This window comes from Neovison vison, chromosome 7 (assembly GCF_020171115.1).
Source record: "Neovison vison isolate M4711 chromosome 7, ASM_NN_V1, whole genome shotgun sequence".
Taxonomy (NCBI): Eukaryota; Metazoa; Chordata; class Mammalia; order Carnivora; family Mustelidae; genus Neogale; species Neogale vison.
Window position 1 is genome coordinate 42,145,485 of NC_058097.1, and position 23,062 is coordinate 42,168,546.

At 53.9% G+C, this 23,062-nt stretch overlaps 3 protein-coding genes across 6 annotated transcripts; all 3 read left to right on the top strand.

Moving 5' to 3' along the window:
• Positions 1 to 372: 372 nt before the first annotated feature.
• Positions 373 to 11,849, top strand: CD22 (CD22 molecule). 4 transcript variants are annotated; one of them, XM_044260446.1, is made up of 14 exons: positions 373 to 453; positions 2,688 to 2,743; positions 2,968 to 3,348; positions 4,490 to 4,807; positions 5,927 to 6,193; positions 6,313 to 6,576; positions 7,579 to 7,836; positions 8,039 to 8,302; positions 8,384 to 8,647; positions 9,805 to 9,901; positions 10,055 to 10,130; positions 10,301 to 10,432; positions 10,635 to 10,719; positions 11,034 to 11,125. In XM_044260446.1, exons 2-13 carry the CDS (start codon positions 2,710 to 2,712, stop codon positions 10,680 to 10,682), a joined length of 2,403 nt encoding a protein of 800 aa, XP_044116381.1. In that variant the 5' UTR covers positions 373 to 453; positions 2,688 to 2,709; the 3' UTR covers positions 10,683 to 10,719; positions 11,034 to 11,125. The 4 variants fall into 4 exon arrangements, with proteins under 4 accessions (XP_044116381.1, XP_044116378.1, XP_044116380.1 ...); XM_044260443.1 differs by having other exon boundaries at positions 375 to 453; positions 10,301 to 10,425; positions 11,034 to 11,849; XM_044260445.1 differs by having other exon boundaries at positions 375 to 453; positions 3,070 to 3,348; positions 10,301 to 10,425; positions 11,034 to 11,849.
• Positions 11,850 to 14,747: 2,898 nt separating this feature from the next.
• FFAR1 (free fatty acid receptor 1) lies at positions 14,748 to 16,673 on the top strand. Its single transcript, XM_044256328.1, has 2 exons — positions 14,748 to 15,024; positions 15,445 to 16,673. Exon 2 carries the CDS (start codon positions 15,764 to 15,766, stop codon positions 16,661 to 16,663), a length of 900 nt encoding a protein of 299 aa, XP_044112263.1. The 5' UTR covers positions 14,748 to 15,024; positions 15,445 to 15,763; the 3' UTR covers positions 16,664 to 16,673.
• A 138-nt stretch (positions 16,674 to 16,811) lies between these two features.
• Positions 16,812 to 22,102, top strand: FFAR3 (free fatty acid receptor 3). The gene is made up of 2 exons (XM_044256327.1): positions 16,812 to 16,860; positions 20,553 to 22,102. Exon 2 carries the CDS (start codon positions 20,564 to 20,566, stop codon positions 21,533 to 21,535), a length of 972 nt encoding a protein of 323 aa, XP_044112262.1. The 5' UTR covers positions 16,812 to 16,860; positions 20,553 to 20,563; the 3' UTR covers positions 21,536 to 22,102.
• Positions 22,103 to 23,062: the final 960 nt, after the last annotated feature.

Below are 23,062 nucleotides of genomic sequence, written 5' to 3' on the forward strand. Positions count from 1 at the left end.
ACGCCCCACCATTCTTGCTTTTGGAGGAAAAGCATGGGAATGAGTATAACTGGATGGTAGCACTAAACTACAAATATTTTCAGATTGCCCTGTGCCTTTTAGGAGCAGGCTGGCAGTTCTGACGGCCTGGCTTGAATTATCAGCGTTTCCTGAGAGCTGGATGGGGAGGAAGTTGTGGAGGAACTAGCTCTAACTTTCTGATGTAGAAACTCCATATACTGAAACTAAAAACTGACCGTGGGTACTTGAGTGTTCCCTCCAATCTGCCTCTGACCCACATGGCCCTTATTCCCTCTTTTCCCACCTCTCCACTTCGCCATGCCTCTTGGTTGCCCTGCGAGTCACAGAAGGGCAGGGGGTGTGGCCGAGGAGGGTGAAAATCCTTCACTCTGCTTCCCCTTTCACTCTCAGATGCGCCCAGGGTCCCCGAAGAAAGAAGACACGAGGAAACAGGTAAAAACCGTTTTGCTGTCTTTTGCATTCGGCAAGTCAGTGTGGAGCAGCTTCTGTGTGCCAGGCCTGGGAGCACAGTGGCTAGTTGTCCTCCCTCTTGCCTGTGTTCTAACAGGACACAGACCCCTGTCTTTAAGCATGGCCGCTGACGGGCTTGATGGTCTTCTGAGAGTAAGATGGGTCACCAGATTCCCCGGGAGGGAAGAATGGCCTCGGGGAGGCTGGCTCTGAGATCCGGCAAGGCCCTCAACTGGCCTGTTTTGAGAAACTAGGGGTTTGGTAGTGTGACCTTATGCTGAGCCTTTGTGCCTAATGCCTATACCCCCGCCACCCTCAGCCTCCTGCCTAGTCTCAGCAGCCTTCCAGTTCCAGTGGTCCCACTTCTTATGGCCCAGAGACGGCCTGGAGCTGCTGGGGATGAGCACACAGCCCTGCTCTGAGGCGTGCCCTCTCCCACTGGTCCTGGTGTCCTCAAGCCATTCCCCCATGAGGGCAGCTGGTGGCAGACGGGGCGCAAGTCTCCAGCTACTAGAGACTAGTCTTTGCCACAGAGAAGGGAATCTAGCCCTTGCCACAGCTCTTGTGGAAACACAAAGGGGCTTCCAGCGCATCCCTCAAAACACTGACCCTGCGACCTTGCCGAAATCAGTCCTTGACTGAAAAGTAAAATCAGTCCCGTGACTAAAGAAGTGTGGGGCAATAGACTGTACTCTGGCCCCCATGCTGGGAGACGTATGATGTGCACCCAGCTGATGAAAGGGACCAAAAAGACCCACATTTGGGAATCGATTTACCTTTTTAACCCAAGTTTTCTCAAGTGGATGCGGCCTTGAAGACGTTTTTGTGTGTAGCACTGTTAGCGCCCGCACAGCTGGCATCTGTTCTGCCTGGAGAGTCTGCCCCCATTCACAGTCCTCACTCCTAACCTAGGCCCAGCCCAGGCTGGCACAGCCTCTACTCCTGGGGACAGGCCCCCTTCCTGCTCGGCAAGCGGCCTCGCTTTCCCCATGCTGGGTACTGGGCCCCCAACAGCAGCTGGCACGAGCCACGCAGCCTGAGAAGATGAACAGCCCGAGGGGGTGAGGGGCCCTTGGTGCGTGGGAAATGTTGGCTGCGCAGGTGGGATGGGTGCAGGTCTGTACTGAGACCGGAGACACACTCTGTCACACATCCTGCTAACTCCAGAGGGACCAGCACAGAGGGGCCCAGCCATGCAAATTGGCACTTAAATTTAACTCTCTGTAAATGTAACTCTATGTAGAAGTCTAGTAAGGTGGTGGAGAAGCTCACTAGTGTCTCAAAGAGAGACAGAAGGGTCGTGGCTGCACACCGGGGGCCCTTGACTGCCTCCGGCCCACAGATAGGTTGGGTTTGGCCAGCACCGTGTTTGTTTGTTTCTGAAAGCAGGACATTTCACATGAAAATCTGGCTTCTTACTTCTCTTAGAACTGGAAGGTCAGGCAGTGCTGAGCTCCATGTTCCCAACTGGCAACAATTGGCTGGGACTAGCGTGTCATTGTCTTAACCCAAAGCATGACCTCTGTCCCCACCTGGTTGATTTATGTTTTCTTCCCAGCCACCAGGCTTCTCTGAGTGGGACCCTTGGATCACATTCTCCTAAGTTCTTTCAGTCCCCTCTAAATGTTCTCCTGGAATCACACTTAATTATTAGTTTTAGAGTAATTTTGTTCTTGGTCTTTAAAATCAAGTTTTGAGCATGGTTCTGCCCTACATAAAACCCTCCACTACTTGCCTCAAGGTGAGCTTCAAGTTACCCAGGGCCTGGGATTCAAGGCGACCTAGTGGTCTGGTGCCACTCAAAGACTGAGAGCTGGGCAAGAAGTTTGTAAAATTATGAATGGATAGACAGATGGATGAATGGAAGGAAGGATGGGATGGGATGGATGGATGGATGGATGGAAAGAAGAAGGAAGGAGGGACGGAAGGATAGATAAGTAGATGGATGGTTGGTTGGTTGGTTGGTTGGATGGAAGAAAGGAAGGAAGGCTAGGAAGGAAGGCAGGCTCTCTGTACAGAGTTCTTAGGCTGACACAATAGACATGGCATGCCCACAAAAGGCCCCATGAACATCCAGAATTCAGTTCCTGCCATGTAACCAAATGTGGTCCTCCTGGGATCAGGGAAGAGGGGTTGGAGCTTGGTGGGTGAGCAAGAAGGTCATCTGAAAGAAGTAAGTGACCAGATGGCTCAAAGACAAATTCTTCCCGGCCCAGGTTCCTGCTTAGACACAGCACCATGCACCTCCTCGGCCCCTCACTCCTGCTCCTTGGTAAGGACTATGGTCCAGGCTTGGGTTCTGGGATGTCTGTGGGAGCTAGAAAAGGAGGAGAGTTGGGGAGGGTGGGGACAGACAGGGTGTGTGTGTGTGTGTATATACACTTCTCTCTTTGTGTACCTTCCTCTCGCCCTCTAGCTTCAGAGGGGATTCATTATTCATTTGAAAGCTCTTTATGTCCCTCAATAATGCTTTTTGATCACTGTGGTGGGTTCCAGAATACTTGGCCTTCTCTGACTCATCTAAATGGAGGGTTGAGCACCCCCACACTCTCTACAGCTGGGAGGGGGCCTGCGTCTGGATTCCCTGTACCTACACAGTTTACTCTGGGAGTAAAGAGGAGCTGGAAGAACTGATCGTGTACAGAAACTATAAATATGATGAAGCCACCAAGAGCTTCGAGGGGCTCATTCTGTATAACGACACAAAGCCTTGGAAGCGTCCTGATCCCCTGGAGAGGGTTCAGTTCCTGGGAGACCAAAGATCCAACTGCACCATACACATCAACCCTGTACTGGAAGAAGATGATGGCTGGCTGGGGCTGAGGATGATAAAGAAGAATTCCAAATGGATGACGAGAATAAACCTCAATGTCTCTAGTAAGGCCCTGGGGGACGGGGGCCTCGGCCTCGGTTTCGGGCAAGGAGGGAGGTGGGAAACCCCCAACACTTGGGAAAGGGGATGCAAACCAGGCTGCCTGTGGAGGCCAGGCAAGAGCTGCCAGTGAGTGACCCGGGCAGCCCGAGATAATGGAGCCCGAAGCCTGAGCACCTGTCTCTCCTCAAGCATTGAACCTGGCCCTCAGTTCCCACCCATGCTAGAATCTGGGTTCCAGTTTGCCTGATTTTTCTTTCTTTCTATTTTTAAGACTTTATTTATTTGTTAGAGGGAGAGAGACAAGAGGACAAATGGGGTGGGGCGGGGGGATGGTAGGCAGAGGGAGAAGGAGAAGGAGAAGCAGGCTTCCTGCTGAGCAGGAAGCCTGATGCGGGGCTGGATCCCAGGACCTCGGGATCATAACCTGAGCCAAAGGGAGAAAGATACTTAAGCCAACTGAGCAACCCAGGTGCTCCTGCTTGCCTGATTTTTCAAGGGAAGATGGAAATCTGGTTTGAGTGAATTCTCCCAGTTCCTTAATATTGGCAATTCATTCTAATCAGGCCTCCATGTCTAGAAGAGACACAGGTCAGGGACGAATAAAACCTAGGCCTGGGACCTCCGTCCCACAGCCCATTTCTTCAAAGTGCAGGGGCTGGAGGGGTCTAAGCCGAGCAGCCCTACAATGCGATGAGAGATGTAGCTTCACACCGTCAGTCCTAGGGGTGGCCGAGCCGGGGGTTCCCTAAAGGAATGCCATGTTGGGCACCTCCCAGCACTGAGGCCGTTACAAATGCAGGTCTGTCATCAGAGCCAGGAAAGGCATGGTGACCAAATCTGGTAAAATTGTCCCAGGACGGGGGAGCGATCTTGAAAATGCTTAGAGAGCAAACATCAGGGAAGGATAACGAGGTTAAGCATAACATATAAAACAGGATTCCTAAGGAGAAGCAGGGATCATGGGACCTTGAGCAAAAGCGATGCAAAGCAGAGAAAGGCAGGCCTGAAGAGAGAGGTGGAAGGGACTGGCAAGGGGGCCTGAGGGCTTATTTGGGGGGCAGGGCATCTATAGCCAGGGGTGAGAGGCTGGCAGGAAGGCACCTGGTCTCCCACGCCTCCAGCTTGGCCCCTACTCTCTTGCAGAGACCCCGCTTCCACTTCAAATTCAGCTCCCTCCAGAAATCCACGAGTTCCGGGAAGCCACTCTGACCTGCTTGCTGAATTTCTCCTGCCCTGGGTACAATATCCAGCTGCGGTGGTCCCTGGAAGGGGATCCTGGAGGGTCCCTGAAGGAGCGTGCCATCACCTTGACCTCCCTGACCACCAAGACTATCTCCACCCAGAGCAAGCTCACCTTCCAGCCGCGGTGGACGCAACACGGCAAGAATCTGACATGCCAGCTCTGGGACCGCAAAGCAGAGCAGATGCTCTCCAAGGCAACGGTGTTGCTAGATGTGAAGCGTGAGTGCCCCCCAGGGCCCCAGGGGAAGGATGAGGGTCTTGTCTCTTCTCCTCCACCTCAGAGTGTGCCAAGGGTAGCGGGTACCAACACGGAAGGACGCGTAATGGGTCCATGGACATCCATGGCTGGGAAAGGTCCCGCCAGGGCTATGTCCCTCCATCACCCCTGTTCTTAGGCCCAGTGTTTTGGGGGAACAGCTTTGTCTTAGCATCTGGTTTGGTCTAAGAGAATAACATAATATCCTTGAGGTATGGTGTGAATTTGAGATCATGTGGTTAGGTTTTTTGCTTCCCTTGGGTGGAGGGGGCGTGGGGTAAGAAATGTCTTCACATCATTGTTTATGCCTCATTCATTCATTCAGTAATATTTACTACGAGCCTCCTAGGTGCCAGGCCTCTTCTTGCCCACTGAGGAGCTAGCGCTGCAGCTGGGGAAGACAGACAAGGACTAGATTAACAAAGAAATGCCGATCTTAAGGGTAGGCAGCGATAAGTGTATTAGAGGGAAGCAAAGCTGGGCTCGGACAGAGAGAAGGAGGGACAGAGGCCTCTCTAAGGACAGTGAGCTTGGGTGGAGGGAAAGACTGAGACAGGCAGCTATTTGCCAGAAGATCCCAGGAAAAGAAAAGAGGAAGGACAAAGGCCTGGGGGCGGGAGCTTGGTGTACCTGTGTCAGAGTGAGGGGCCGGAGAGCCTCAGACCTGTGTCCAAGGGGCCAAGTGGTAAGAAAGGAGGGCCAACGCCAGACCTCGTGGGTGGCAGTGCAGTTTGGGATTTTATTCTGCATGGGGAATCCACTGAGCAGTTTCAAGCAGGGGAGTGGCCAAGTCTGACTGACAGGATCAGGAAGACAGCTGACTGCTGGTGGAGACCAGAACTCTGGGAACAGGTTATAGGGTGGCGCACAGAGCAGAGACTGGTTAGGAGTCTGGTGACAGTCACCAGGTGCTTGGACCAGCCCACCCTTGTTGACAAGGGGGACAGCAAGTTCCGCCCACCCTCACCCACTGTGTATAGGCCGCTGCTTTATCTGAATCAAAGCCCTGTAATGTCCCACCCCACATGGCCCCCTCTGAGAAGCCTCCACCCCCCTCTACCGCTGCCCCTCTGCTCCTCCAGATGTCCCAAAGTTGAAGATTGAGGGCAGTTCCAAAGAAGCCAATGTAACAGAGGGAGAGTCTGTGACCGTGACGTGCCAGGTCATTAGCAGCAACCCAGAGGTCCGGAACATAGCCTGGCTCAAAGATGGCACCCGGCTGAGGGAGCACAAGACATCCACGCTAACTCTGTTCTCTGTGACCAAGAAGATGAGTGGAAAGTACCAGTGTGAGGCCTTCAATGATGTAGGCTCAGGACAGTCGGATGCAGTGGTCCTCCAAGTGTTTTGTGAGCCTCCTGGGAGCTGGGAGCGGGGGGCAGGCAGGGAGTTAGCAGGGCGTGGAACCGAGGCCCTGGAGAGGGGAGCAACAGGGACCTCTGTTCACCTCCCTCTTCTGCCTCTGCAGATGCTCCGGAACCTTCCAGGGTTGAGATCTTCTCCTCGACAGCTAAGGAGGGGGATCAAGTAGAGATGACTTGTATGTCACTGGCCAATCCTCCTCCAACCAATTACACCTGGTATCACAACGGGGTGGCAGTGCCGGGAAGGACAAGCAAGAGCTTCCAGATCCCAGCGGTTCTCCTCAGCCAAGCTGGGAAATACTCATGCATGGCAGAAAACAGACTTGGTCCTAGTCAAATTGGCCAGGAGACTGAGTTAGACGTCCAGTGTGAGTAGTCACAGAGCCTCTGGGTTCTAGCGGGAGAAGGAGGCAGGCCAATGGGGTGAAGGAGAGTCCTGGACCCCCTGGCAAGCAGGGGGTCTCCCGACACATACGCTCCTTGGGCAGGTGCCTCACTACTGTTCCGAGTTGTATACCCAGCGCCAGAACAGGGTCTGGCTCATAACAGGTGCTCAGTTGATGTTTGCTGAATGAATGAACAGCAAGATGCCAGGGCCCATGAGGGACGCGGAGAACTTGGTGTCACTTAGACAGTGCTGGAGCTCCAGAAGGGGGCCTGAAGTTTTTAAGAACTGGAGCAAAATGTCTCACCGCCTCTCATCAGAGGTCAGACCCTGTTTAACACAGTCTCGTCCGTCAGTCAAGCCCGGGACCAAGAGAATCCCTAAGTTTGAGCCTTGGACCCTGAGATGTCAGAGTCTGAGTCAGATACTCACTCTGATGGGGATGCTCGAACCCTGAACATCTAGGCAGTGGGTGTGTGAAGCAGCAGCAGCAGCCACCTTTCCAGACTGTTTACTCCTGTCTGAGGGCTTCATCCCAGGTCCCCCTGGCAGGGACTCTACCAGGTCAGGTGCTCTTAGGACCCCATCTGATGGAGAGCACACTGAGTCCCACAGCCCATCATCACTCAGCTCTCAGCCCATCCGGCTCCAGGGCTGTGCTCCGCACCCCCCAGTGAATGCCTGCACTACAGCGGACTAGCGCAGTGCCCCAGGCCCCCGCGGAGACCCACAGATGGGGCACTTCTATCTTGCATACCCCATGCATTCTCTGCTTGAGCTCTGCTCTAGTCACCACGCCTCAGACCACAGCCAGGGCTCCAGTCCTCGTACAGACCCAGGAGGGAAGCACAAGCCTTCCTTTGGTTGATTTAGGAATTGTGTGAATGCAGGGGATATGCTGGGGCAGGGCGTGGTGGAGAAGGCCCTGGGAAAGGTAGTCTGGACAGCAGACTTTTCCTCGCCCATCTGTCTGGTTTTCTCCCAGATGCTCCCAAGGAGGTAACCACGGTGATTGAAAACCCCACACGGATTCAAGAAGGAGATACTGTGACCCTGTCCTGTAACTACAGCTCCAGCAATCCCGGAGTTACCCAATATGTATGGGACTTCCAAGGCTCTCAGATGAAACAACCACACGAGGTGCTGATAATTCAAAAAGTTGCCTGGGACACCAGGCCAATCACCTGTGCAGCCTGTAACCAGTGGTGTTCGTGGGCTCCCATTGTCAACCTGGATGTCCAGTGTGAGTGACTGGGCAAGGGGACCCAAGAGGTAGCCCAGCTGTGATATGGGCTCTCAGGGCGAGGGGCCTGGGGCCTGGGCTGGAACCTTCACAGAGAATTAAGGGCTGAGAGTCTGGCCTCAGGGCCAAGGGGAGAGGAAATCATGGGGACGGGAAGAGGGAAAGGGACCCAAGAGGCCAGCCTGAGGCCCTTGCTCTCCAGATGCCCCCAAGGATGTCAGGGTCCAGCAGATCATCCCCTCTTCTGAGATTCGCTCTGGGAACCGAGTCCGCCTTGAATGTAACTTCTCAAGTAGCCGCCCCAGAGACGTCCGCTTCTTCTGGAAGAAAAATGGAATCTTTCTGAAGGAAGGAAAAGAACTGAGCTTCGACTCCATCTCTCCAGAAGATGCTGGCAATTACAATTGCTTTGTCAACAATTCCATAGGTCAGACCATGTCTGAGGCCAGGACGCTCCAAGTGCTGTGTGAGTGCGTGGCTGGGGCTGGAGACAGGCGAAAGAGCCCATGGCCAGCTACCTGGATCCTGATTTTGCTTCTCCTTATAGATGCACCAAGGATGCTGCATGTGGCCATCAGCCCGAAGGACCAAGTGATGGAGGGGAAGAAGGCCATCCTGACGTGTGAGAGCGATGCCAACCCTCCTGTCCTCCAGTACACCTGGTTTGACTGGAAGAACCAAAACCTCCACCATTATGATCAGATGCTGAGATTGGATCCTGTGAAGATCCAGCACTCAGGCGCCTACCGGTGCGAGGCCACCAACCAGCTGGGCAGGGTCCAGTCGCCCCCCAGCACCCTCACTGTCTACTGTAAGTCTCCTCCTGGCCCCTCCTCCCCTGACCCCTCCCCCGCCATCCTGTGGGGTGGCCCAGCAGGTCACTTCCTGCTCCACACAGGCTCACCTGTGTGCCTCCTTCTCTCAAGACTTCTCCCGACTCTTTCTAGGAGGGTTCCCTCTAGGGATGCCCCTACCTGCCAGACATCCTGGGCTCTGTCTTTCTCTGTCTCACCCCTGATAGGCTGCTCATCTTTATCTTGAGATTTCAGTATTTTTTTTTAAAGATAAGGTAAAATAAAATAGCATGAAAAAGTAAATAGTAGAAAGACACCTCTCCTTTCTTTCTCCCTGAGGACTCTACCCTCTCTCTGAAGGCCTTCAGCACTGGCGGCTGGTTGCATGCCCTTACAGAACTATTCTGTACACAATACCATATTCTGCACAATACCATAAGTAGGTCTATGTCTGTACACCCTCCATCATGTGCACACGTTGTCCTGGACGTTCTTTTCTTCCCACATAACAATACCACTCGGAGACTGTGCTGTATCCATGGGTGGATATACATACAGGGTGTATGAAGAGTCTGGAAACAATAGGGAAGATATTTAATTGACTTTTTCAGATTAAACGTGGAGCTACGGCCTTTAGATTAGAGGGTCGTGAATGCCTGAACTTTGGAAATGCGACATATTGTATAAACACCTGTGTCTGGAGTCTCCACTTTGCAGACACCCTGGAGACCTGCCTTTTCCCCTCAGGGCTGCATTGTCATTGTCTTCCCGTGCACAGAAGCGACAAACCCTATCCACCCTGAGCCTTCCCCATAGCCCTGCGCTGTCTCCAGCTCTGGTCCTACTGAAAGACAGTTGCAGGAGAAGTTCTGATAAGTATGGCCAAGCAGCCGCTAAAGAAGTTGTAGCTTGTACTGTGTGTCCAGTGTGTGCCTGTGTCTGTCACAAAACAGGTGCTTTCCTGAGAGTTAGCCCTTCCCCCACCCAGGCCCCAGTGGGCAGGGGTCAGCTTCTCCCTTTTTCTGTATCTTGGCTCCTGCGTATGGAGAAGGAGGCAAGGACAGTGGCCACGCAGAGAAGCTGAGGATGCCTCCTGGGCAAATGCTGCAAAGCAGAGCTGGCCATGATCCGAGAGGCAGTATCCCCAACTCATGGTTACTCCTTCCCCCATCAGACAGCCCAGAAACCATCGGCAGGCGAGTGGCCGTGGGAGTGGGGTTCTGCCTGGCCACCCTCCTCCTGGCGTTCTGGGGAGTCAAGCTTCAGCGAAGGTAAGCTCCTCCCAAGGCCCACATCCTGGGCTCTCCCTGATACCTTTCTTGGAGTGACTCTGGTTGGCCATCCTGGAGCCCCCCCAGCATGCCCACTGCAAGGGGTCCTGTCCCCACTCCCCGATCCTCACAGAGTGGGGCTTTATTTATTAGCTGGAAGAGGATACGGAGCCAGCAGGGGCTCCAGGAAAGTTCCAGTGGCCAGAGCTTCTTTGTGAGGAAGCAAAAGGTAAGAAATGGAAAAAGATGACCAGGAGGGCAGACTCAGAAGTCAAGGGGAGACAAAGGGAAGGGGGGATACAGAGCATAGTCAGGGGGAGGTCAGGGGTCAGAGGCCAGGGGAGGGGGACTCGGGTGGAGAAAGGAGTGGCGAAAGCTGAGGCCTTGTCTCTCTCCCAGGTTAGAAGGGCCCCACTCTCCGAAGAGCCCCACTCCCTGGGGTGCTACAATCCTGTGATGGAAGATGCCGTCAGTTATGCTGCCTTGCGCTTTCCTGTCGGTGACAATGACACACCAAGAACTGGGTACCGAGTGAGGGTCCCGGGATGGGGACACGTGAACCCAGGGAGGGCTGTGGGAGGAACAACTCGGCTCGTGTCCTGCCTGCCCTCTTTGCGGCAGGCCCATGAGCCAGGCTCCGCTCTGGGGGTGCTCTCAGGGGCTAGGGGAGTTCGAAACAGGAAGAGTTCACGCAAAAGTCTTCATCTGCGGCCATCCACCCACCCTCCTTCAGAGATGCAAGGACCCTGGAGACAGAGGGACCTTCTCCAAACACGGATGACACCGTCACTTACTCTGTCTTGAAGAAGTGTCGAGTGGTAAGGGGACTGGGCTGGGGAAGGAGGGGGTGCAGGGGGACCTGGCCCCAGCTGGGAGCCCCAGATGGGAAGGACTTGGCGACCTCTGCGGTGGCAAGGGCTGGTGGGGGGCAGGGGGTTGCTCAGACACGGGTGTGGTGGGAGCCAGGGCGGACGGCCCAGTCCGAGATGCTGACTGCAGCCAGCATGGGGGTAAGAGGACTTCCGCTCGGGCTCCTGGACCCTCAGGAGGAGCCAGGGAGGGAGAAGGCCGGGGACACAGACTGGGAGGCCGGCGGCCCTGAGGCCCACCTCACACTGTGTGGCTTTCTCAGGGCGACTATGAGAACGTGCTTCCAAACAGTCCAGAAGATGAGGGGATACACTACTCGGAGCTGGTTCATCTCGGGGTGGGGGAGCGGCCTCCGGCCCAGGAAGCCGTGGAATACGTGACCCTCAAGCACTGAGGAGCCACACCCGCTGGAGCAGAGGCACCGAGGAAGAGACCAGAGGGAGAGACCAGGGACTAAGGAGCTGGCCCCACCCCTGCTGCTCAGCTGCAAAGCCACACAACCTCCCTTCCACATCCAAGCACACGCATGCGCACACACACACCATCACTCATGCCCTGGTCAGCGCCCAGACCTTCATATGTGGCCCAGGGATGGGCTTCCTTCTCCACTCTGGTGACCCTGACCTTCCCAAAGACCTTCCTTGTCCGCTCTCCTTCCCACTGGGAAAGTCCTCTAAACCCCAATCCTGCACTGCACACATCCCCCTGCCCCTTCCTGGCCACCTGCCGCCTACCCCCATCCCCCACCCCCAAACCCCATCCCCAGCGGGGCCGGTGTCCCTGCTGGGGTCAGCTTGTGACTGTATTTTTTCCTTTCCCTCTCCATCCGTTTGGACCTCTCACTCCTGCTCTGAAAGCCACACTCACTGGTCCTGTGCCTAATTTCTGCCTCTGGGGCAAAGCACAGGGATAGAGCGGCTGTCCTGAGCTGCGTTCTCCACAGGTCAGCAAGGCATTCCATTACGCTGCTGCAGCCCCTCCCCATGGGGGTCTGGTGGGCTGAGACATACACTGGTGTGGACAGACGTGTAACACACACAGAGCGGCACAATAAAGATGGCTCAGATACCACCTCAAAGAACCCATGAACGATTCCCATCTGTGGGGTCAGAGTGAGAATGGGGAGATGCAGGAGGGCCTCGTGGGACCTGGGGAGAAGGGAAAGTGGTCGAGGCAACCTCAAGGTCAAATCAGCAGCCTGGGGAGTCCGTTGTCGTGTTGCAAAGGGTGCACTGACCCTGCAGGCAGACCAGCACGAGTCTGAGTCCTGACGCTTCTGCTAACAAGCTCAGTGATCTTGGGCAAGCTCACCAGCCCACCTGAGCCTCAGTTTCTTCATCTGCAAAATGGAGATACCGCCACCTACGGGGCAGGCAGCTCAAGACAGGAAGTGAGGACATATATTGGAGTCACTTATCAGAAACCTAACACAACAGCCCAACATCCCTAAAAACCAGATTGCCATCTTGTTTGCCACTCTTGAAGAATGTAAGAAGGGGACCCCGATTCATCATCACTCGCAGCTCTTCTCAAAAGTCCCACTGCCAAGCTTGGTCACACCCCACAGTTGCCCAAGAACTTCTCGAAAGCCAGCTGCCTTGAGAAATCTCATCGCTTTCCTCTTGACCCACCATCACCATTACCCGTTCCCTGTCACGTTCGCTAATTCGGACTTTCCAGTTCGGTCCTCCCAGTTTCCCCACCATGTTCAGGTTTGACCTTTTTCCACCTATTCTTAAAAGCAGAAACAAGGGGACGCAAGTTCCTGGCCCGTGGTGGGCGCTGCACAAATTCCACCGTCCTCCCCTGTGCTCCCTTCCCATCTGCTCGAGACCGGAATCTACTCTCTGAGAAGACGACGTTCTGGTCATTCTTGGAATTGTGCCAGAACAAGGCACTCATTTCCCCACCAATCCACTTTGTCCCCAGTGTGAGTTAGCACTTCTGGAGGAAGGGGGGACAGCCAGAACTGTCTCAGGCAGAAGGTAAGGGTTTAGGTTTTCTGTCTCTAGAATGAGGTCCAGGATCATTCGCCCATTCAACTGTGTATTCAGCAAACATTTACCGAACACCTGTCAGCACATCCAGTATAGAGCAGTTGTTGGGGGTACAAAAAAGAAAGGACATCAGCCTCATCTTGGGGACCTCTAGTCTAGGGTACCCATAAGGTTTTAGGGCATGATCCCCTCTAAGGAGCTGGATGCAGCCCTGAACCTGGTGAGGCCTGGCACAGGCTCCCTGGCAACCAGCATGTGCCCTGCCTTCCTGTTCGAGCCCAGCTGCCGACATTAACCTACTTCGTGACCAACTGACCGGGAGATGTGGCTGTCAACAGGCCAACAGAATTCAGACAGCTCTGAAGCCAGGGCCTCCAGAATCCAGGCAGCAATCTACACGGCCCCAGATCACCCCGTCCTCTCAGGGCCCAGACAACCAGCCATTCATTCACTTACTGAGTCCTACTATGGACACAACAAGCAGAGGATAAAGCAGACAGAAATCTTGGGCCTCACTGACCAACATCCCAGCAGAGGAGCCAGCAAATCTGATATCACAGGCTCATGAATGCTAGGAATAAACACAGCGTAAGATGAAGATAGACTGGAGCGGGGGAGGGACCCATCTGGAGAGGGTTTGAGGAAGGCCCTCAGGTGACACTGGGCAGAGACCTGAGCCGGCAGAGGCATGGTGCTGAGACAGAGATCTTGAAGATCCAGGGTCTCCCCTCCCAACCTGCTTTTCTCTTCTTCCAAATGCTTGTTACAGGAGGTGAAATGGCCCTTCTTTTGACTTTTCCTGGGTTCTGCCAGTTTCCGAAGATAAAATTTTTTTTTAAAGATTTTATTTATTTATTTGACAGACAGAGATCACAAGTAGGCAGAGAGGCAGGCAGAGAGTGAGAGAGAGGAGGAAGCAGGCGCTCTGCAGAGCAGAGAGCCCGATGTGGGGCTCGATCCCAGGACCCTGGGATCATGACCTGAGCCGAAGGCAGAGGCTTTAACCCACTGAGCCACCCAGGAGCCCCCGAATATAAAATATTAAACACAGGTGGCAAGTTCTTCTACAGTCCAGGGGAGGTGCTGGACCACCTATGTAGGACAGGGAAGGGAGGCAACCAAGACTCAGTTGAGTGGATGAAGTAGAAAACGGGGATCCAATCGTGTCTTTGGAGGCCGTGGTTGGTATGCTGAGAATCCCTTGCTGCCTCCACCAGAAGCCTGGTGGGGAGCACTTCGGGAAACCACTAGCGAATTTCGTTCTGGGTGACGTGGAATCTGGGAGAACGTGGCAGCTTGATGACTGACACACACACCCAAAAAAGAGTCCAGAGAGAGGCTGTGCTGTCCATTTGAGAGAGAGACACAGGCATAGTCAGAGACAGAGAGACAGAATCATAGAGACAGGCTGTGGCCATTTTAAATTTCACTCGGGTCTTCCTAGAGAGGCAGGGTGACCCAGTAGGGGGTAAACAGCTAAGTTCTGAGAGGCTGAGAAGAAATCAAAGCAGGCAGCTGGAGTCTTGCACCATCTATGCTTTACTGAGAGCCGCTCAGTGTCCCTCCATGTGCCCCAGAGAGAAGCCTGGCACCTTCGTGCCACCAAAGGAGACCCATCCTTGGTCTGTCCTTCTCCCCATTCCTGTCAGCACCAGAAGGCAGGGTCAGAAACTACTGTCACTGAGCCAGAGGGCAGAGGAGAGGGAAAACCTTCTCCTCCCAAAACGTGCCCACAGCCTGTCGCAGAGGCAACGCCTTGGAATGATGACTTCATCATCCCCACATCAGTCACCAGATGGATATGGTGTGGGTCACCCAAGCTTGTTACTTATGAGTGAGTGCTGCCCACTAGCCAGGGCCTGCCCATGGGCTTATCTGGGAGGAGAGAAAACAGTGCCCAGAGCAGGTCTGAACGGGCTGGGGTGGGGTGGGATTGAGCTGTGCTCTGGTCGTACCCCTACAACCCTGCTCCTTTAAGGGACTAGCTACACACTCCTCCTGCTGTCTAGGGGAAAAACCTTCGTTGCCACCCTGTCCCTTCCTGTGTTTGCATCATCTGTTTGGACCCTTACCTCCTTGCCTCAGCTCCTGCTCGAGATGCCCCATTAGCTGCTCACCCAGGCTGCTGATGCCTCGGGCTAATGGCCTGCCACCCCGCCCTCCTCTCCCTTCCGGCTCACTGCTCATCTTGGACACCCTCCCTCAGCCGGGCCAGGGGGACTCCTGAGCTTCAGAGACATCTGGCAATGCCAAGAGGTGAGTCCGTCTTTCTGTGGCTCCTCTCTCCATGGCGATTATTCCCCCAGACTCCTCCATTTACCCACTTAGGGTGCCCCCAAAGTTGGCTAAGCTCATTCCCTTTGGCACTGATGGGACCTGGCTTCCCCTCGGGCTCTGCCCTGCCACCCGCCATGCCTGCCCTTGGCCACAGCCTCTACCTTACCCAAATCCTGCCATTCCCTCCACCCCCCACCCCAACTAGGAGTTGCCTGCAACCCTCATTGACTGCGATGCAGACTCTCAGCCATCCCTTTTGGGAGGAGGGGGGCAGCTGCTTCCCTTCCCAGGGAATTGGGGGAGGGGAGTGGACACAGGACTCTAACTTCCCGTCCTAGGAAAAACACACACCCCGTGGGGCCCAACTATGTACTAATTTTCTACTCTTTCTCTCCCAAGTCTCAGAAATTAGGAGGCCTTTCCTCTAATGGGACGTGCACGCTTTCCATTGTGCTTTAAGAGAGGACATGGTGGAAAGGAAGCAGAGGGCTGAGGGCGAGCCGTCCTCACTTCGAATCCGGACTCACCGACGTACCGGCACCAGCTCTCTCATGGGCCTCTCTGCTTGAGATAGTTGTCATCCCACTAGATTACTTCTAACACCCTGAGCAGTCTGTGACCCCAGGAACCCCTGAGCACTACCCCTCACCTTACCCCAGGCCTATCTAAGGGTGGGGAGAAAGTAGAGCTCAGGAGCGTGGAGGCCAGCCCCAGCCCCATGGACCTGCCCCCGCAGCTCTCCTTTGCCCTCTATGCGGCCGCCTTTGCGTTGGGCTTCCCACTCAACGCCCTGGCCATTGGGGGTGCCGTGTCCCACGCCCGGCTCCGTCTCACCCCTAGCCTTGTCTATGCCCTCCATCTGGGCTGCTCTGACCTCTTGCTGGCAGCCTCTCTGCCCCTGAAGGCGGTGGAGGCCCTGGCCTTGGGTGCCTGGCCTCTGCCGGCCCCACTCTGTCCTGCCTTTGCTCTTGCCCACTTTGCTCCACTCTATGCTGGTGGGGGCTTCCTGGCTGCCCTGAGCGTCGGCCGCTACCTAGGGGCTGCTTTCCCCCTGGGCTACCAAGCTGCCCGGAGACCGTGCTATTCCTGGGGGGTGTGTGCGGCCATATGGGCCCTTGTCCTCTGTCACCTGGGGCTGGTGTTTGGGTTGGAGGCTCCAGGAGGCTGGATGCACAATACCACCAGCTCCCTGGGCATCAACACACCAGTCAATGGCTCTCCAGTCTGCCTGGAGGCCTGGGACCCAGCCTCAGCGGGCCCCGCTCGCCTCAGCCTCTCTCTCCTGCTCTTCTTCCTGCCCCTGAGCATTACAGCCTTCTGTTACGTGGGCTGCCTTCGGGCACTGGTCCGCTCAGGCCTGAGTCACAGACGGAAGCTAAGGGCAGCCTGGGTGGCCGGGGGGGCCCTGCTCACACTGCTGCTCTGCTTAGGACCTTACAATGCCTCCAATGTGGCTGGCTTCCTGCGCCCCAACATGGGAGGCTGCTGGCGGAAACTGGGGCTCATCACAGGGGCTTGGAGTGTGGTGCTCAACCCGCTGGTGACTGGCTACTTGGGAGGGGCTACCGGGAGGGTGACAAGTGTGGCAAGAACAAAAGGAGGGACATCCCAGAAGTAGCCCCCGCTGGGGAGAAGGGGTATAGAAGAGAGCTGGTTGCTTGTCAGGGCCCCTGGAGCCCAGAGCAAAAGAAACTGGAGGGCAGCGTGGACTGGGAGCATCCTTGGACCTGCTTATGGAAAGAACTGAGCCTGGCAGAAGACTGCATCCCAGCTGGAGGGCAGAACGGAGGCTGGGAGCTAGGTCACAGCAATAAGGTAAGCTTGCGTCTGTACACATCAGCATGACTCCCTACCTCTGCCTGTCCCTTTTCTCCTCATGCCCCACCTGCCAGTGCTATGGAAGTTTTCTTCCAATATAGAGGAAATGCCGCTCTGATGATACACTTTGGGAGACGCTACTCCCAAAATATTTCCTTGGAAAGAACAGTTTAAATTTCCCAGTAAGAGAAGATGCAGGAGCAAGATACTGATGCTGTTATACCATCTGGGACTCACAAGAGGGCACCATTCGAACTGTGAATGGGAAGTTGGTAGGAAAAGCTGCCTCAGCAGGGAGAAAAAATACTAGCAACACCAGAAATAGTCATGAACAAACACAGAGTCTCTGAGACGTGACAGTCACCACATTGAGCACTTTAAAAGTGTCCCATTTCACACAACCCTTTGACATGGCCATGCAGCTGCTGTACACATGGGCAGGCGGTTCACTGCACAAGGGTGCCAGGCAGAGGGGCAAACATTGATCAAACTCTAACCTGAGCTTTGCTCACCAAGCCATGTGCCTGGTATGGGGCTGTTTCCATCCGAAGGAAAGAATATGTTATTCTAATCTGAACAAAGTTGCTGCTTACTCCTCAAGCAGTTGCATCCTGGTGGAGGGTGCTGCCACCTGGAGGGGGGCGCCTTTTCCTCATTTGTACAGAGGCACTTATGTAAGTTAGCTACAGTCCTGGAACAAGTCTTATCACCATTTTGCAGGTTAAGAAATGTTCCCAAGGACAAACCATAAGAGACTCTTACTGTCATAAAACAAAGTGAGGGTGACCAGGGGGAGGGGGGCAGGGAGAGGGTGGTGGGGTTATGGACATTGGGGAGGGTATGTGATATGGGGAGTGCTATGAAGTGTGTAAACCTGGTGATTTGCAGACCTGTACTTCTGGGGCTAATAATACATTATACATTTATTTAAAAAATTTAAAAAAAAAAAAGAAATGTTCCCAAGGCCCTACAGCAAGGAAAGGGTGGATGTGGGATGCGATACTTCAAGGCAGGTCCTCCCAAAGGGCAGGGGCATTTGAAAAACTGGGTATCAGGGTGAACGCCTGTCCTTGTGGTCCACTTTGCAAAGGTGAATGGTGGCACCCTCAACCTGTGAGAGAGTGGGTAGGGGAGAGTGGCCATGGAGGAGACAAACATCTGGGCATCTGCTCTGATGAGGCGAGGTGCAGGAAACAGACTTGTTCCTTTAAAGACGATAATGCCACGGACATATAAGACACAGGAAGTCAAGCTGCGTACCTGGCATGCACGAACCAGTTTATACAAGCTATTTCTTTTTATGCATAAATGTCCACGAGGGCAAGGCATTTTATTTGCTGATATATTCCCAGCACCTAGAGGGGAGCTTGGCACATAGCAGGCTTTCATTCAATGTTTACTGCATGAATGAATGTTCACAATAGCCTTCCAAGGAAAACATTATTTCCTGTTGTATAACTAAAACAGACCAGAGAAGTTATGAAACTTGCCTGAGGCTCTGCAGACGTGAGAAACAAGTTTATTCCCTGCACAGTGGTGAGACCAACGAATTTCGGTATAAGCTGACCTCTAGCTCAAGTGGCCTCACTCCCATCCTCCCAAGAAGCCAGGGACCGCTCTCTCTCCCACTGCTCGGGAGCACCTGCTGCTTCTGGACCACTTCTTCTGGAGAATTGTACCTGCTCCTTCTAAGGGTGGAATTTAGGGTCCCTGAAGCCCCATGTGATCTGCCACCAGCACCCTCATGACCCTTGCCCCTTAAGCCCGAAGGCTCCTACGTGTTCTCCCAGCAGGTCAGCCCATGCACCTGTCATTCTGTTTGCCTTAAGTGCTTCCACCATGGCTCTCTGCCTTTGTGACACTGAGGTTTTATTACCCTCTGACCACTCCATTCCCTAAGATCTCACTCCCATGAAACCCACGACAGCAAAAACTATTTTCAACAACTTTATTTGGGATAAAATCGATACCTCATAAAATTCACCCATTTTAAGTGTACAAGTCAATGCTTTTCAGCAAATTTACTAAGGTAGGCAACTCTCACTTTCATTCAGTTTAGAACATTTTCATCTTCCCAGTAAGACCCCATCCTGGTCATTTACAGTAAATGCCCCTAAGTCCCCGGGGCAACAAGTAATCTATTTTCTATAGATACAAATGGGCCAATTCTGGATATTTCATACACATGGAAACATACAGTGTATGGCCTTTTATGTCTCACTTGTTTCACTTGGCACGTTTTTGGGGTTCTAGTACTCATAGATATTTCATTCCATCTTACAGGCAAATAGTATCCCATCGTAGGGACAGGCCATGATCCATCCTTTCAGCAGCTGATGGACCACCGGTCGGGGGGGAGGTTCCTACTTTCCGGCTAGTATGAATAATGCTATTGTGAACACTGCTGAAGCAGTGGAGCTGGATCACACAGTAAACTGATATTAACTGTTTTAAGAAACTGCTTTCCAAGGTCACTCTACCATTTCATATTCTTACCAGCAACGCATGAGAGGATTCCCACTCCTTAACCTCCTGCCAACCATCTGGCCTTGTCCGATTTTTTGCCTATAGCCATTCCAGCGGGCATAAAAGGGTTATCTCACTGTACTCCATAAATATTTGAATGAATAAACCCATAATCTCTTAAGTCAGACAGAACTGGGGTTTGAACCCCAGGGGTGATCCTTAACAAGCTGTGTTGCCTGGAGTGAGTCACTTCTCCACCGAGGAGCCCGAAGACAGAACGGCGATGCCCTCATGGGCAGAGTGTCTGCTACTGATTATGTGACCCCTAAATCATCATTACCGTCATTAGTCTTCTCATTATTACCATCACCCCAGAGACAAGCCCACACCAGTGACCGGGATGATGGCAACCACCATCTGTTAGGTACCCACCACCACACGCCAGGTTCCCTTCTCAGCCCCTGACATACTAATGCTCTCATCTAACGACAACCCTATGAAATTGGTACTGGGATGGTCCCTCCTTTGCAGATGGAGAAGCAGAGACAGAGTTTAGGTCACTTGCCCGAAATCACAGAGTCAGTGACAGAGCCGACAGCACAGCCAGGCCACTGGCTCCAGATCCCCAGGCTCCCCATCACTGCCTTAGGCTGCCTGCCCTTATAGGCAAATTAGATGGCTGCCATTCAGAGAAGCAGATAAGAATCTCGGGATCGGAGAGGGGAAGATGAGGTTGGCTCAGGGTTGTCTCAGGCATCCCCTCCGAGATAGCCTGAGCTCAAGGCATGGAGTAGTGGAATTTGCTCCTCGTTTTGCATACTGGCTCAGAGCTGATAAAGGAACTAAACGCATCTTTTGTGCGATTGCTCAGTGGTGAATGATGTCACAGGTCTTTATCAGTTCTGCCAGATAATAGCTGACTTACACTGTTCTCCAGAAGCTGGCAAAGAGCTGGGCGCAGAGCAGCTGAGTTCTCAAATAAGCAGGTAAACATGGGGACCTGAGGGGCTTGGGAGGGGGCCCCTTGGTGGAAAGGGACAGGGAATAGGGTACAACCAGGAAGACAGGCAGGCTTACCGTTTTGGAGAAAGCATCAGAGGGCATGAAGGGGCTGCGTGGAGGGGTGGGTGTTCCCTGCCAATGGTTGAGATGCTGCTGGCACTGGGCATGAAGTCCCCCTACCCTCGAGCCTATCCCCTCCATCTAGCTGTCTCTTTCTCCAGTGGCCATCACCATGGGCACAAGTCCGAAATGGTCCTTCTTCCCCGGCGATCACTGGCTCTACTTCTCCGTGTACCTCTTCACCTTCATCGTGGGGCTCCCCCTCAACATGATGGCCCTGGTGATCTTCGTGGGCAAGCTGCGGCGGCGCCCGGTGGCCGTGGACGTGCTTTTGCTCAACCTGACCCTCTCCGACCTGCTCCTGCTGCTTTTCCTGCCATTCCGCATGGTGGAGGCCGCCAGTGCCATGCACTGGCCCCTGCCCTTAGTCTTCTGCCCCCTCTCTGGATTCCTCTTCTTCACCACCATCTATTTGACCTCCCTCTTCCTGACAACTGTAAGCATTGAGCGCTTCCTGAGCGTGGCCTACCCGATATGGTACAAGGCCCGGCCCAGGCCTGGACAGGCCAGCCTGGTCAGCGGGGCCTGCTGGCTCCTGGCCAGTGCTCACTGCAGCGTGGTCTATGTCACTGAATTCTCAGGGAACTCCTCCTACAGCCAGACTATGAACAGCACCTGCTACTTGGAATTCGAGGAGGCCCAGCTGGCTCTCCTCCTCCCCGTCAGGCTGGAGATGGCTGTGGTCCTTTTTGGGGTGCCCCTGCTCATCACCAGCTACTGCTATGGCCGCCTGGTGTGGGTGCTCAGCAGGGGAACCAACCACCGAAGGAAGCGGCGCGTGGTTGGGCTTGTGGCAGCCACCCTGCTCAACTTCCTTGTCTGCTTCGGGCCCTACAACGTGTCTCATGTCGTGGGCTACATCAAGGGTGAAAGCCCAGCGTGGAGAAGTTATGTGCTGCTTCTTAGCACCTTGAATTCCTGTGTCGACCCCCTTGTCTACTACTTCTCATCATCCGGATTCCAGGCTGACTTTCACGAGCTGCTGAGAAGGCTGACGGGGGGCAGGGGCCCTTGGAAGCAGGAAGGCAGCGTGAAGCTAAAGAAGAGTGAGGAGGGGGGCAGCCATGGGAGCTGTCCCACGTAGGGAACAGGGAGCGGACTCTGGCAGTGGCCAGGCAGTTCCTAGCTGGAGTCAGGCAGGACTAGGGAGTGAGATGGGGGAGCCGGGGGTTGATGCAGCTGGGACGGAGCAGGCATCCAGCCTCCCCAAGGATGCTCACCCAAGCCTAGCTCTCGGCCTCACCCAACTGCCCTCCTTTTCTATGCCCCCTCTGCCCCCCACCCATGAAGCTGTGGATTGAGCCCTGGGAGACAGTCGGGATGAGAGCATGCTCTGGAGAAAAATGACCTCCCATGGCAGCAGGGCGGCTCCCATGCTTTTTGGAAGGTAAAGGAGGAGTTGAGAGCAGTGACCAGGGACTGAGGGAGCTGCCTGGTGGCTTGGGACAGGAGGGGGAAGAAGCCACCCTCCAGAGCTGCTCCTACTCGCAGGTCAAGAGTGGGTACACAAAACCCCAGGCTTGAGGGAGCATCCTGCTCTCATGCGGATTTTTCCAGAAAGTTTCCATTGTTCAGTAAATTCAGATTTGGGGGACATTTATGAAAAATAATAGAAGAAAAATTACCTAAATAAATCTGGTAGCAAGTAAAAGAGAATGGTCTTTCCTTATTATTATTATTATTTTTTTTTTTTTGAGAGAGAGAGAGAGAGAGAACATGCATACACATGCAAGTGGGGTTGGGGGGGATGCAGAAAGAGAGAGAGAGAATCTCAAGCAGGCTCTACACCCAGTGCAGAGCCTGACACAGGGCTTGATCTCACAACCCTGAGATCATGACCTGAGCTGAAATCAAGAAATCAAGAGTTGGATGCTCAACCGCCACCCAAGGGCCCCTGTCTTTTTCTTATGGTATATCTAGGCCAAATGGGATTGGTGCATGGAAGCATAAAACACCTAGACTCCGAAGGAAAAGAGCTAAAATCCCTAGATGTCAGGAGAGGATCTGCATCGGAGGAATAAAAGTAACAGCTACTCTATGGGAAGGACTTGGCCTCACCCACTAGCTTCTTCCATCCTCTCACTAACTACAGAAGATTCTATTATTATTCCCACTTCGCAGGTGAAGGGATGGGCCAAGAAGCTGAAATCTCCTACCTGAGATCCTACAGTCTGTAAGTGATTGCAGCAGGCCTGGAGGCCAGAATTAGCTGACCCCGACTCCCATGTCCCCCACCCACTCTCCTCTTCTGCCTCCAGCTGTGTCATCTGCAGAGAGGGGGCCAAGTCTGGCTTCCAGAGCCAGCGAGACAGTCTGCCCAGGACAGATGTAAACAGGCCATGAGGACAACTGGAAAGACATGCAAAGCAGCTCGGCTGTTGCTAAGTCCTCTTCCCTTATTATTAGAAACCCACTCGAAAAAACAAAGCTTATCAGTCAGCACAGTTGACTTCAAAGACAGATGTATGTTCTTAAGAGCTATTTTTATCAAGATGGGACCATTTAGTAAGCTTTCCTTTCCTACTGAGGGGTGGTGCATGAGAAAGCGTGGGTTAGAGCCCCCTCTATCAGCAAGGTGACCAGAGCAACACGGGCACCTGTTTGTACTCAC